The following is a 15,498-nucleotide window of genomic DNA, read 5'->3' as shown; positions in this document are numbered from 1 at the left end:
AGTGTGTGGGGGGAAAAATCTCATCATGGTTAACACAGGCTTGTTGCATATCTTTCCCACATTGAGGGGAGAGTGAACTATTTATGAGCTTACATGGTACAGATCCCTGTGCAGTGCAAGATGATATAATTCTGGGTTTATCCTCCAGGAAGGGGGTACATGTCTGGGGAGCTGGGAAGTTTGCTGGTGTCTGCTGTTTGCGCTCAGGTAGCTCAGTTTGGGTGAGTGGTGTCACCTGCTGTCGTGTTGGGTGATAACAGGGCCTGGTGAGGCTGGCCATAAATCTCCCACAAAGCAGTGTGAGCTGGGCCAGCCCAGCTGGGTTGCCAGAGGGGCACAGTGGTGCCCACAGTTCCCAGATTGCATCCTGGGCGTGACAACCCATCGCACCTATTATCAATGCCAGCTGACAGCTGCTCCTTTAGCACATATGAAAAAAGTCTGCATTGTGAATTTGACTGTTCCAGGTTTAAACCTTGATGATTATCCATGGGGGGAATGCAATAGAGGGTCCATTATAGAATAGAAAAGGCCTAGAAAATTCCATACCAAGAAAAGTTAAGATTATTGTTAGGGTTACAAAATCAAGTTCAATTGTGACAATCTTTAGTTATGAGATCACATATTGATTCTCCCCCACAGAGCCCTCCTCATTCAGCACACAAGCTAGTATTACATAGTGAATGAGGTGGCTGTCCTTAGGACCTTTACATCATTTTCAGACATTCGAATGTGGTCAAATGAATGAGTGCCGTACTGGTTGCAATCTATTTTGAAGTTTATTCTAGTGCCCAGAATAGTATCCAAGCCTTGTAATATTTTACTGCATTATTCCTTTAAAATGGAAAGGGATTGTTGCTCAGAAGAACTTGAATACCCCTCTCCTCCTCCTCCCTGCAATAAAAAAACCAAGCAGTAACATCCTTGAGTTTACTCAAGCCCATCTCCACCTCCCAGGAAACTACATCAAGTTTGGTAATGTCATATTTCCCACTCTCCAGCATTTTCAACTTAAATAACAGAGTCTGTAGTTTACATACAGAGGTAGAGTTTGGTTTTCTGAGGACAATCGTTACAAATACTCTACATCAGTTTAATAATGAGGAATATGATCAAATACGTACGTTTGACCTTTTCTTAAGAATGGCGTAGAGCCTGAATTGAGCAAACCATGAAACTAAACAGTTTTTTCCGAAAAAGACTTTGACTTTCTCCTCTGAAATTTGATACCTTAGGTTTCATATTCAAGTGTTTCATATATTCAAAGCTTCCCATTTCAGAAGAGTCAGAGATGGCATTTACCCTAGCATGATCTGACAAATTAAGGCGTCTCCATGTTGTAGTACAATTGCTACGAAGGATTGATGTCTATTGATGTCTGTTGAGTCAGCAGTGTGCCCTTGTTGCCAAGAAGGCCAATCGCATTTTGGGATGTATAAGTAGGGGCATAGCGAGCAGATCGAGGGACGTGATCGTCCCCCTCTATTCGACATTGGTGAGGCCTCATCTGGTGTCCAGTTTTGGGCCCCACACTACAAGAAGGATGTGGATAAATTGGAGAGAGTCCAGCGAAGGGCAACAAAAATGATTAGGGGTCTGGAACACACGACTTATGAGGACAGGCTGAGGGAACTGGGATTGTTTAGTCTGCGGAAAAGAAGAATGAGGGGGGATTTGATAGCTGCTTTCAACTACCTGAGAGGTGGTTCCAGAGAGGATGGTTCTAGACTATTCTCAGTGGTAGAAGAGGACAGGACAAGGAGTAATGGTCTCAAGTTGTAATGGGGGAGGTTTAGGTTGGATATTAGGAAAAACTTTTTCACTAGGAGGGTGGTGAAACACTGGAATGCATTACCTAGGGAGGTGGTGGAATCTCCTTTCTTAGAAGTTTTTAAGGTCAGGCTTGACAAAGCCCTGGCTGGGATGATTTAATTGGGGATTGGTCCTGCTTTGAGCAGGGGGTTGGACTAGATGACCTCCTGAGGTCCCTTCCAACCCTGATATTCTATGATTCTATGAAGGATCTGAATGCAGATGATCTCTACGTAGTATAGGTTTGTGAAGAAACTCCAGATCCAACATACTCAAAGTGTTCCTCTTTGGCAGCCTACAGAAGTTCTTTGATTATGGCATATACCGCTCTGTTCTTCAGTTTACCTATTTGCAAAATGGAGGTATACCAGGACTTCCCCATCCTTTGCCAAGAGCACTGAAATCCACAGAAGAAGTGTGCCATATCACATTAAACAAAGCAGTGTTAACTGAACAATTACCAACAAGATGTTTTATGGCATGCAACATCCCAAAATTTATCAAGACATGATTAGAAGTTGAAAAATCATACTACCAACTGATCTTTGGAGACTATATCCTATATTTGGGGGGACAAAGGGAAAGTGATGTGAAATCTTTCCCAAATCTATTTTCCATGACATTTCGCATTTAAACAGCTGCAATCTTGCTCCTCAAATCATTCAGAAAGCTACCAAAATAGTCTTCCTGGCTAAGGACCCCCTCCTTTCACCATTTTCTCCACTCTCACACCACACCCCCAATCCTTTTTCCAATGTAAACGTAAATTGATCATTTACACCTCTAAGGGCTTCTACAGCTTAGCCCTGCCCTTTCTAGCTGATCTACTAACCTATAGGAATGCTGAGACTATTGCTCGCATTAAAAGCCATAAACCTAATTCATGATTGTCAAGGTTCCTCCCCCACTCTGAACTCTAGGGTACAGATGTGGGGACCTGCATGAAAAACCTCCTAAGCTTATCTTTACCAGCTTAGGTCAAAACTTCCCCAAGGTACAAAATATTCCACCCTTTTGTCCTTGGATTGGCCGCTACCACCACCAAACAAATACTGGTTACTGGGGAAGAGCTGTTTGGACACGTCTTTCCCCCCAAAATACTTCCCAAAAACCTTGCACCCCACTTCCTGGACAAGGTTTGGTAAAAAGCCTCACCAATTTGCCTAGGTGACTACAGACCCAGACCCTTGGATCTTAAGAACAATGAACAATCCTCCCAACACTTGCACCCCCCCCTTTCCAGGGAAATGTTGGATAAAAAGCCTCACCAATTTGCATAGGTGACCACAGACCCAAACCCTTGGATCTGAGAACAATGAAAAAGCATTCAGTTTTCTTACAAGAAGACTTTTAATAGAAATAGAAGTAAATAGAAATAAAAAAAAATCCCCCCTGTAAAGTCAGGATGGTAGATACCTTACAGGATAATTAGATTCAAAACATAGAGAACCCCTCTAGGCAAAACCTTAAGTTACAAAAAAGATACACAGACAGAAATAGTTATTCTATTCAGCACAATTCTTTTCTCAGCCATTTAAAGAAATCATAATTTAACACATACCTAGCTAGATTACTTACTAAAAGTTCTAAGGCTTCATTCCTGGTCTATCCCCGGCAAAGACAGAATATAGACAGACACACAGACCCTTTGTTTCTCTCCCTCCTCCCAGCTTTTGAAAGTATCTTGTCTCCTCATTGGTCATTTTGGTCAGGTGCCAGGAAGGTTACCTTTAGCTTCTTAACCCTTTACAGGTGAGAGGAGATTTCCTCTGGCCAGGAGGGATTTTAAAGGGGTTTGCCCTTCCCTTTATATTTATGACAATGATAAACCGTAACAGAACTAAAGCAATGGGTTCTAAGATAGCACTGTCTAGAAGGTCATTCTCTCACCCTTCAGCTTTGTGTCTGCCAGCAAGCATGCACACTGATCCTCTCTAGTAATCAGTCTATTGGCAGGCCTCTATTTGTCTTATGGGGGTAAGTTCCAAGGATCTTGTAACAATCACATAGCTTACGAAATAAGACAAGATGTTTCTATGAGATGCTTGGCAGTAAAGAGCAGTGGCCTCTTGTTTGCTGCGGTTGTTGTCCTGACATACAGTTTCTGAAGCAAATCTTCCCCTTGATAATGGTTCTTCTTTCCCATTAGATAATATATTTCCTTACCCAGAAGTGGTAAGCAGCATGTGGGGTGCTAGAAATATTCTGAGGAAGAGATCCATTTTATCCATGTAGGTCTAGTTTCCACAAATCACATACCATTCACACTCCAAGTGGTGTGTGTTTATGAAGTACCAGCCCATGCCTTTGCTTGTAAACCAAAAAAATTCACACAAAGGTATCTGCAAAACTGAGTGTTGAAAGTCTAGACCTGCATGACTGAAGAGATCATTTAGGCCCTGTCCACATGGGACCAGTGATGTTCAAACATGGTTGCTGCTAGCAGAATTGTATCAGAATTTTTCTAAAGCATGTGGGTAGGGCTTTGTTTTGAGAACGGAGCAAGACAAGTTGTGCTGTAGGCTACAGTTGTAGCCTGAGTTTTTATAGCACAATTTTCAGGAAAAGAATCTTTGCCACCATGTTTAAAATCAGCTGTGTAACTTGCATAGTTCTGAGAGTGCTCACAAATCTTATGACAGAGGTGTTCATGTTTCCACTTCACCACTATTATGACAGCACAAAAAAAGTCTTAGCATGACAACAAAGTACAAGCTATCTTCATACTTCCAAATTAAGAAAAGGGAAAGCAGTTGCACCATTAGTATGTAACAGCATAAGGAGGGTTATTCATCTTTGCACATTTCACATGTTAAAAATGACACGTTTTATTCTTATGCTTCCTGTCACACTTAACATACCCCCACTTTCTCAAAGGAAGTAGCTATGGGAAAACAATGCACACTAAGATCCCAGTTCAGTGCCTACATGGAGCTCTACTGAAATCAATGAGACTTCAGGAGGGCACAGTTCTATGCCTGTATGCAGTGAATTACAGGATTGGGGCCTTTTAGTTTCATACTGTGAACACGTGGTATTCCTCCTTTCTCATACCAGTGCGTACACTGGATTTGGTCCAAATTTACCCCTTTTCTGCAAAAAGTGGTCAATTTATTTGTACCACCACATCATACACCTTAAACCAGGGGTCGGCAACCTTTCAGAAGTGGTGTGCCAAGTCTTCATTTATTCACTCTAATTTAAGGTTTTGCATGCCAGTAATACATTTTAATGTTTTTAGAAGGTCTCTTTCTAGAAGTCTATAATATAACTAAACTATTGTTGTATGTAAAGTAAATAAAGTTTTTAAAATGTTTAAGAAGCTTCATTTAAAATTAAACTAAAATGCAGAGCCCCCCGGACTGGTGGCCAGGACCCAGGCAGTGTGAGTGCCACTGAAAATCAGCTCGCGTGCCGCCTTTGGCACATGTGCCATAGGTTGCCTACCCCTGCCTTAAACTAAGCTTTCCTCCAAACTTGTCCATTACTGTGTTTTTCACCTTTCTGAGCCTGCTTCAGGTTCCCTCTGCCTCAAAGACTCTGACTCTTGAAAGGAGCTAATAGAAGCTACCTGTTTTACACTTGGCTTGGCAAACAAATAATTCTGCATCTCTGTGACTGGTCCCAGACCTGACCCACACAAACAACAGAATCACTATTTCAATCTGACTAACATCTAATCACTGATCTTCACAATATACAAACCTATGCACTTTAACTTTCTGTCAAGCTGCAAGCACACATCAACAGGTGCTTGACCAAGTACTTGCCATTATAGGTCAGAAACTCCCAATCATCCAGACCAATCAAGCTAGGTTTCTTAGCCCTTAGGTACAGAAAGACAGACAGTCAGGATCAAACTTGAAAAATACTCTTATAAGACAAAGTGTACCTGCAAATGTCTTACAAGTTTTTAAATAGAAAGGGCCTGACATCCTATTAAAGTTTTCCATTAAGCAGGCTAGGTGAAAAGTTAAGAAAGCTTGGCCAAGGATAACCTGATCTCACATACAACTTAATTTTAAAAAGCAGCTGTATTTATGTTGTACGTCCTTCCCTGAAGGCTAAGATGCTACTCTGATCTACACTTACATTTGGTGTTTTGATTGTCCTCTTCATGCTGGATGTGCTGGTCAATGATCATTGACCTCCAGCCCTTGTCTCCTTGTAAATGCGATCAAAGGGAGTTGTACTGCAGACAGTGCTTCAGGAAGCACACACAATATTAATCACTTGCCCTCCTCCCCAATTGCACAAGGACCTAGCAGAGCTGGAGGAAAAAACTCAGTAAAGCAGTAGGCCAGATGGCCAGGCAAACTGGCATTTACAAGGAAAGTGAGGCAGGAGATCAGTTGTCACTTTTAGTTTTATCAAGTGTGTTGCTCAGTCAATATCACCAGGAAATGTAGGGGCAGGCCAGCAGAAAGTACCGTAATTTTTTTCATTTGTCTGTATTGGATTTTAGATTGTCCCACGCTGCTAAACTGCAAATATATATATATATATATTTTCTTCTCTCTCTCTCATTATTGCATTAACTAGCTCCTCCATGAATCATCCTGATGTGGAGACTCTCCCTTGTTTAAACTACTAGCACAATTACATTCAAACCTCTGATCAACCACATAACTGTTATTTAACTTTTCTTTGTTTGCACCTAACAGAACCGGGGAAGAGAGAAAACACACATTATGGGACTATGTGGGATTTTATTAAGATTCATTGCTGTGATGTAAACTGCTGGTTAAGCTCCCCACCCCAGGAAAGTTTAAATGCTACACCTTGGTTCTGTTCAGGCCCTCTCTCTAGGGCACTGTTTTATTGATTGCACCATCAACCTTTAGTAAACCTCCAAATCAAGCAGTTCAATGTAAATCCAACAGCTTCCTTTCCCCTGACTCAGGGAACTCCTCCATACTCCTGTCCACTCTTCCCCAGTTCTCCTATAAGCCATCTACCTGGAAGTCGCCCTGCTCCAGGCCCTGCCACAGGAGCCAGCCTGCTTCCCACAGCTCTCCCCCTCAAACTCAGCTCTTTCAGCCTTCACAGAAATCAGGGCGTCACCAGGCAATCTTCTGATCTTTTCCCAGATGGATCTGATAATGCCCTCTATCAGGCTCAAACACCTATTTTCACACAGGCTGGTTGCCCCTTAAAGAGACAGACCACCCAGTTACATGACAGGTTTCAGAGTAACAGCCGTGTTAGTCTGTATCCACAAAAAGAAAAGGAGTACTTGTGGCACCTTAGAGACTAACCAATTTATTTGAGCATAAGCTTTCTTGAGCTACAGCTCACTTCCTCGGATGCATTCAGTGAATGCATCCGATGAAGTGAGCTGTAGCTCAAGAAAGCTTATGCTGCATCTGATGAAGTGAGCTGTAGCTCACGAAAGCTTATGCTCAAATAAATTGGTTAGTCTCTAAGGTGCCACAAGTACTCCTTTTCTTTTTTCAATTACATGACTTTGGTAAAGCTGTTTCTCTCCATTCATGGAGGCATGAATTAGTTCGGCAAATAAATCCTGATAGCATTGCATTTTGTTTGCATCATTTGTGTTGCTCCTCTTTCAATTTCTCTGCTTTGCAACAGATGAAGTGCATAATATTAGTCTTGCCATTGGTTGGGTGAGTCTTAGTGACAGCCACAAGTGCAGTATAAAGTCAGTTATATATTGGTCTGAACTTTACAACAAAATTTGTGACACAACAGATTTATATCCATTCTGCACATGTACTCCTAATATCATTAAAAAGAGACGATTTGCTGTATCAGTAGATTTGCGAGAAATAGCATTTCAGGGTGGATGCAAACCTATCAAAGGAATGTATATTAACTACTCCATAGGATCATAAATTTGACCTGAAAATAGCAATTAGTGCAACAGCTGAAACTCAATGGCTTTGTCATTACTGAGACAATAGAGATCCCTACACACACTGCAGGGAATTAGTTTGCTACTTCATTTGGAGATTTTTTACTATAAACTGGAAGAGCAGTCCCTAGCCTTCTTAGACAACTATACCAACCTATCAGTTTACCAGAGTAATACAGATGAGATCTCTCGGATGTACTGAAAATTCTTACGGTTTGGCTCATCTTGTCACCCAAGCTTCATTCAAGGCACTGTTAACTGCCTTGTCCTTGGGGTGGGGAGGGCACAGCTCTCTCACAGGGTTGTGAATAGAGAAGTGATTTCTGATGTTGAGGGCCTTGAAATAAAGGCAGTACAAGTCAACAGGAGCCAGTGGGGAGTGAAACACACAAGCATGAGATGTTCTCAGCATTCTCCCCCTCCCTTATAAGTAGGGCCCTACCAAATTCAGAAGAAGGAAAGGAGTACTTGTGGCACCTTAGAGACTAACCAATTTATTTGAGCATAAGCTTTCGTGAGCTACAGCTCACTTCATCGGATGCATACTGTGGAAAATACAGAAGATGTTTTTATACACACAAACTATGAAAAAATGGGTGTTTGATCACTTTAGATAAGCTATTACCAGCAGGAGAGTAGGGTGGGGGTAGAGAAAGCCTTTTGTAATGATAAACACCCATTTTTTCATGGTTTGTGTGTATAAAAATATCTTCTGTATTTTCCACAGTATGCATCCGATGAAGTGAGCTGTAGCTCACGAAAGCTTATGCTCAAATAAATTGGTTAGTCTCTAAGGTGCCACAAGTACTCCTTTTCTTTTTGCGGATACAGACTAACACGGCTGTTACTCTGAAACCTACCAAATTCAGGGTCCATTTTGGTCAACTTCACAGCTGAGGATTTTAAAAATTGCAAATTTCATTATTTCAGCTATTTAAATTGGAAATTTCATGGTGGTGTAATGGTAGGGGTTCTGACCCAAAAAGGAGTTGCGGGGGGGGAAGCTGCAAGGTTCTTTTTGGGGGGAGGTGGGGGAGGAGGGTTGCAGTATTGCTATCCTACTTCTGCACTGTTGCTGGTGATGGCACTGCCTTCAGAGCTGGGCAGCTGGAGACCGGTGGCTGTTGGCCAGGACCCCAGCTCTGAAGGCAGAGCCACCACCAGCAAGAGCAGCGCAGAAGTAAGGATGGCATGGTATGGTATGGTATTGCCACCCTTACTTCTGCACGGCTGCCTGCAGAGCTGAGCCCTCAGTCAGCAGCTGCTATTCTCTGGTTGTCCAGCTCTGAAGGTAGCAGCGCAGAAGCAAGAGTGGCATGGTATGGTTTTGCCACCCTTACTTGGCCCCTCCAGCAGCAGCGTAGCTGTCTTCAGAGCTGTGCACCCGGCCAACAGCCGCCACTCTCTGGCCACCCAGCTCTGAACGCAGCATAGAAGTAAGGGTGGCAACATTGCGACCCCCCTGCAACTCCCTTTTGATTCAGGACCCCCAATTTGAGAAACGCTGGTCTCCCCATGAAATATGCACAGTATATGGTAAAAGCACACAAAAGACCAGATTTCACGGGAGGAGGCCAGCTTTCATGGTCCCTGATGCGTTTTTCATGTCTGTGAATTTGGTAGGGCCCTACTTACAAGGGTACAGAATGCAGCATCTTGCATAAAGGCTGGTGTTTCTGTATTGTCTCCACTTTCAGCTCCTGATGCAGTGAGTAACCTGTAGTCCAATTTGCAGAGAAATGTGTGGATCATTGTGCGAAGCGAAGGTCAGGGATGGCGTTACTTGTCACTGTTGCTTATTTAAGTATCCAGGATTAGTGATTAACCTAGTAAGACCCAGAAGCTTCATATTACCTTCCCATCAGCTTAAGCCTTGCCAACACATAGTTGGGTATGTCTACATTGCAATCATAAGGTACGACTGCAACATGAGTAGACATATCTGAGCTGGCTTTAATCTAGCTTGCTTGAGTCCCAGAGCAGTGAAGCTGCAGCAGCCCACATTTCATCTTATGCTCTATTAGCCTGCTCAGAACCCTGGTTAATTACTCATGGGGCTAGCCTGTGTTGACACAGACACTGCTGTGGCTTCACTGCTCTGGGACCTAAGCTAGCTAGATTAAAGTTACTTTATGTGTGTTTGCTAAAGCTACAATCATGCCACATGACTGCAGTACAGACATATCCTCATGCACCTGCCCTTCAGATATTTCATCTCCACCTGGGCTACCTCTATAGCTCTGAATAAGTCAAAACCTCTCAAGTTCAGTTCTCCCTTCCATAAAATTATAACTATACTTTCTTTGCAAATACTAACCTGGACAACCACCTAAGTCAACTAAGTGCTATTACCACCAGGTTAAGACCTTAGTTACCAATAGGTGTTTACCACTTCCCATTTACTTTGGCATTACTCAAACTGGCAATAAAATTGAGCCTGCTCCAAACCTGAGCCTCATGACTGTAAACAGGGAGTCTCCATGGCAGTTGAGAGTCCTCTGTGAACAGAAGGTAGGAAGCTATGGGGGCACCAAGGCCCAGAACACAGGCTCATAATTAAAGTAGGGCCTGGGAGGCTAGAATACCAGTGAAAAATTGTGAAGCAGTAGCAAATGAACCTGAGAACTAGTGACTCGGAGAAACTAATTATATCATTCAACAGAATAATGCAGGATACCCTAGAGTGTGAAAATCAGACAAGTGCCTAATATATGTGGCCTCACTTAAGCACTACACACAAATCTTCACCGCCTAAGGGCTCCTGTTGCCAACGTTTAAGAAAAAGAAAGAAAATAGCTGCAGAGGACAGCCCTATTGAAAATGTAGCCACCTGTCCTGCTCAATTAAAAATTATTTTATTGAATAGTAACAATAGTTATACAATTGATTGAATGACCAATTGCTCTGGTAACAAGACAGACTCACCTGAAAGAACTGCGGACCTAACTAAAAACCAATAATGTTTTGGAAAATTAAAACAAAAAGATGCACTGGTCAGAATTTAGGTTTACACTCTATTAAGTGCATTATCTACTGGTACCAAAGGAGTATGCTCCCATGTAGCATCTGGCACCAGTTGCGTGCTTCTACCACTGAAGTGGTAAATAATCCCTCTAACATCTTGTTGCCATAGGCCAGTGGTTCTCAACTCTGGTCCACCGCTTGTTCAGGGAAAGCCCCTGGTGAGCCGGGCCAGTTTGTTTATTTGCCGCGTCCGCAGGTTTGGCCGATTGCGGCTCCCACTGGCCGCGGTTAGCCGCGCCAGGCCAATGGGGGCTACAGAAAGCGGTGCGGGCCGAGGGATGTGCTGGCCGCCCTTTTCACAGCCCCCATTGGAGCGTCGAACCAGCAGCGGACCAGAGATGAGAACCACTGCCATATGCAGTGGAGGACTCTCTGTTGTGGTTCACTGATTACAGCTCAAAAATGTTACATGATCATATTTTGGCATTTGAAGAAAGGGCATTTATGGATGCAGCAACAAAACTAGACTATCTTTCAATCCACTTGGCAAGGGAAATAACTTCAGTTCTGTTTTTTAACTTACGAAAATCCAAATAAATGAAAAATTAAAATTCAACGCAGACCTGCTGGGGTGAGAATGGAAACTCAATGACCACACACCAGCTACTAAGTTAGCATTTTGATGTATATTAGAATGAGATTTCTATCATCATCTCCTTTGGGGAGAAGACAAAGGAACAAGTTCAGAGATGGGAAATAAATCAAGGTAATAAGGTTACGCTGCACAATAAACCATTCCAATGGGAAAGATACAAGATCTCCAGCGCCACACTAGAAATGCATTTACAATATGCCAGACAGTTCCTTGGTGACAACGAAAATGATCACATGTTCACCCAGATGAGGTCAGAAAAGCACACACTAGCTGCTGGGTCATCCCTGTGTCCTCTAAGTCTGTAGTTTTTAATAAATGATTTACCTTGCCAATGTCAGCACAAGAAAAATTAGAGATCGTTGCTTTCTGCAATGAAACAAAATGACCTGAAGTCCAAACAAAATCATGTCATTGATGAACTGAAACCCTCAAGATTATAGGTTTCAGAGTAGCAGCCGTGTTAGTCTGTATCTGCAAAAAGAAAAGGAGGACTTGTGGCACTTTAGAGACTAACACATTTATTTGAGCATAAGCTTTCGTGAGCTACAGCTCACATTCCTTCAACAGGATATGCTGGATACATGCTAACTTACAAAACGTTCTTTGCTGAAGGTTATTACAGTTTTTGCTGCATAAGCATTAGTTCTCAGAAACAGATATTACTACAACCTCAGTCATCTCTGGTGCTGTACAGCATTTGTATTTGCTAGGATACAAACCTAATGACACCTAGATACTATAATGATAGGTGCAGTAGAAATATTATATTTATTATAACTTAAATGAAAACAATCTTCAGTAAATAAAACTTCAGAGCCTTTTTTATACAAACTACATCTCAAGGTGCTTTAACAGAAATACCACCAGTGGGATGGAAAAATTAAGAAGGAACCTGCTGAAGGAGAATATTTTCAGCCAGGATTGGAAAGGAGATGGGAGATGATGAGGCAAAGACCTAGAAAGGGTGTTAAAGAAGATGCAGATGCAAAGAGGGCTTGCTCCAACAGTGCTGAGACTGTAAAAACAGACAGAGGCTGATGCTAAACAAGCAGCGGGTATTTTCATATTCACTAGTGGAGCTTTATGCTATTGCAGCAAACGTCCAAGGTTTGCTTGACAAGAGAACAAAAGAAGTGCTTATTACTTAGAATGAATCCCTGGGGCAGCTGATACACCATAAATAAAAAGTGATGCTCTTTGAAACTTGTAGTACCTAAACTGAAGAGAACTAGGCATGCTATTTTATATTTGGAAAAGTTAATAACCATAAGCTTCTTCAGTAATATTAGCAATTGCACTGTAGAAATTCAAGCTGACAACAATGTAGATTTCAGTTTAATAAGAACAGCCAGGCATCCCCAACTAGAACACTGAGAAAAACACTGCCTAATAGGTTTCAGAGTAGCAGCCGTGTTAGTCTGTATCTGCAAAAAGAAAAGGAGGACCTGTGGCACCCTAGAGACTAACATTTATTTGAGCATAATCTTTCGTGGGCTACAGCCCACTTCACTGGATGCATGCAGTGGAAAATACAGTAGGACAATGTTATATACACAGAGAACATGAAACAATGGGTGTTACCATACACACTAAAATGAGAGTGATCAGTTAAGGTGAGCTATTACCAGCAGGGATTTCTTTTCCTGGGTTTTTCTAGGATATTATTACCTTCTGACTAAGAACACTGGGATTTTTAGCAATCTGAGCGTCTTCCTGGAAGAGAAAGAAACACCTAGACAGAAGCCATTACTTTCTCAAAACTGGAACTTCCCAGTCATTCTTCCTACCATCCATCCAGAGAATTTAGATCTTATTCGGAGAGATACACTGAAAAATTGCACCACCTTATGAAGAACAATCATAGTTACAAACTACTGAAAAAAGGAGCCATCTCACCACACTTCATATAGCCACAATACATACAACTTAAGAGCCCATTTCACTAGCTGCCCACAAAGTAGCTCCCTCTTAGAGAGGGAAGACAGGATGTCTAAGTCAATCACTCACCTTTCCCTATTTTCTCTGATTCATCAGTTAGAGAAAGGGAGAAGATGCTTTGACTTTCTCCCTTCTAGGGTTTCCTCTCCTCCTTTTCCTTACAGTATGCTGAATTGGCTTTTGAACTGAAGTTTAGGCTAAAGGTCGATTTAGTGTAAAGTAGATTTTGATTGTTCCTCTTTACAATACAGAGGGAACAAATCAGTAAGAAAAGAGCAAAATCAATGGGAACTACTGCTCTTCAGTAATTGAGTGAACTGAGACACAAACCTTAGTATCAAAATGAAAAGCTGTGACCAAGAATATACAAATATTGTAGAGTGGAGATAACAGCTAGCTGCATTTCAGTGCAAATATCGTGTCTGTCTCATCCTAAACCAGCCCGTAGGAATACGGAAGAGAATAAGGAGAGAAAATCCCAAACTCATCCATACTTCAGATTTTAACCATCACTAAAGCAAAAAGACTCAGTGACAAAAGAAACAGGCACAGCAGTCACTTTCCATCATCTTCCAGATAAAGGACAGTGAGATCTGCTAATACAAAAAGGATTGCCTGAAGCTTCACCACAGGGTTACTGAGCACTTATTGCATAGGAGGACTAAGTTATTTCCATGTTGTGACTCAGAACTCAGATTTATTTTTCTTTTGTGACACCATCTATAAATCTGAACATTCTTAGTGAGTTACATCCAGGCACTGAACCTGAATGTTCAAAACACAGCTTTAATCTGAACTTACATTCAACTTCCCCACATACTTATTTCTACTGATTAATAACCTCAATAGCCAGTGAGGGCCTGCTGGGCTGTCCGTACTTCATTGGTGAATATTACAGAGTTCCTAATCAATTTCTAGAAACTCTGGTGCTATTTGAAACAGACATTCAGCCAACAGGCACCACAAGTGAAGATCTAGCTGAGCAGTTATGACTATGAGCTAGTAAGTGATATGAGCTCTCAGAGCAGCCTGGCTTTGCACCAACACACTGAGTTCAACCTAGGTATCACCACCCATAACAAGTATTACCCTATACTAGACTCAAGGAGTAGGAAGAAGTATCCATACCCTGTGCAACAACCATCAGGGACTATCCGCTGGAGAAATTACCACGTGACATCAACATGCCTCCATCTACAAAATGAAACCTACACATCTGCTTGTCCTGACCCTTTCAGCATCTTCTCTGGGACACGAGACACTCTAATATCAGAGAGGGAAATGGCAGAGACTAAGTTCCATCAGTTGCCCAGTGAAGGAGGGGGGAGAGAGGTGCATCTAACAGGGGTTCCTGCCCTGGGCACCTTGCGGAGATCAGACCTAACTAGGCCCACCCTGACCGGCAACAGCAGAGAGATTCCCTGGGAACCGGCTCTGCGAGGGGGGCAAAAGGGCTATGGGGGCCGGCGGGGAAAGTCACAGCAACAACGGTCACACGCTGGGGAAGGCAAGCGGGGTGGGATGGGGGGAGGTGACGTCACCATGGCGATGTCTCCAAGGGAACGGAGGGAGGGGGGTGTCGTGGGGGCAGATCCTATGGGGATACCCTACGAGATCACCATGGCGACAGCAGGGAGGCGGTTTCCACACTCTCGTTGAGAACTGGATACCTCCTCACTATGGGGGGTGCTCTTTCTGGGGGGAGACATCTCCAGGGTGACGGTCTCTAGGGGACCCCCTTACCTGCTGCTGTATCTTGCCATCCTCGGTGACCACCCAGTGAGTGGTGGCAGCGCCGGGCCGAGCCCCTAAACCCAGCAGCAAGGTCAGGCCCAGCACTCGGCCCCATACCGGCCAACACCGACCCCACCCGGACGCTCTTGTTGCCACCGCCATCTTCCCCGATCCCAGCCTTCCTGGACTACCCGGAACCGGAAATACCTGCTCCGCCATTTTGGGGTGGGAGCGAGGGCAAGGCTCTTGCCTGTCCCGAGGGGAGGGGGTGTGTCTCTTCTGTCCGAGGCTTCTCGTGCCCTGAGGGGTTTGAGCCGCTCTGGTTCCGGCTGCCTGTACGCGCTAGGGCGACCGCTGGGTCCTAGCGGCTGGGCGGCTTGAGGGCTGAGACAGAGCCGGGGCGCAGTCCCTGGCTGTGGCCTGGGAAGAGCGGGGCCGAGCTCTCTGCTGGGAGCAGGAGAGCCACGAACCTCCCCACTGGGGCTGGGCCTCTCGTCTCGTCTAGGTGAAGGGCTGGAAA

The 15,498-nt window shown here is 43.5% G+C and overlaps 1 protein-coding gene across 1 annotated transcript in view; it reads right to left on the bottom strand.

The window, feature by feature from the left end:
* TTC17 (tetratricopeptide repeat domain 17) overlaps nt 1–15,164 on the bottom strand; it is an 89,044-nt gene extending 73,880 nt beyond the window's left edge. Inside the window, exon 1 of the mRNA XM_074955305.1 lies at nt 14,988–15,164. Coding sequence (XP_074811406.1) covers nt 14,988–15,140 — 153 coding nt within the window. The 5' untranslated portion in view covers nt 15,141–15,164. The remainder of the gene's footprint in view (nt 1–14,987) is intronic.
* Nucleotides 15,165–15,498: the final 334 nt, after the last annotated feature.

This window comes from Natator depressus, chromosome 6 (genome assembly GCF_965152275.1).
Source record: "Natator depressus isolate rNatDep1 chromosome 6, rNatDep2.hap1, whole genome shotgun sequence".
Lineage (NCBI taxonomy): Eukaryota > Metazoa > Chordata > Testudines > Cheloniidae > Natator > Natator depressus.
Note: the sequence above shows the minus strand (reverse complement) of the source record. Positions and strands in the feature narration are given on the sequence as shown.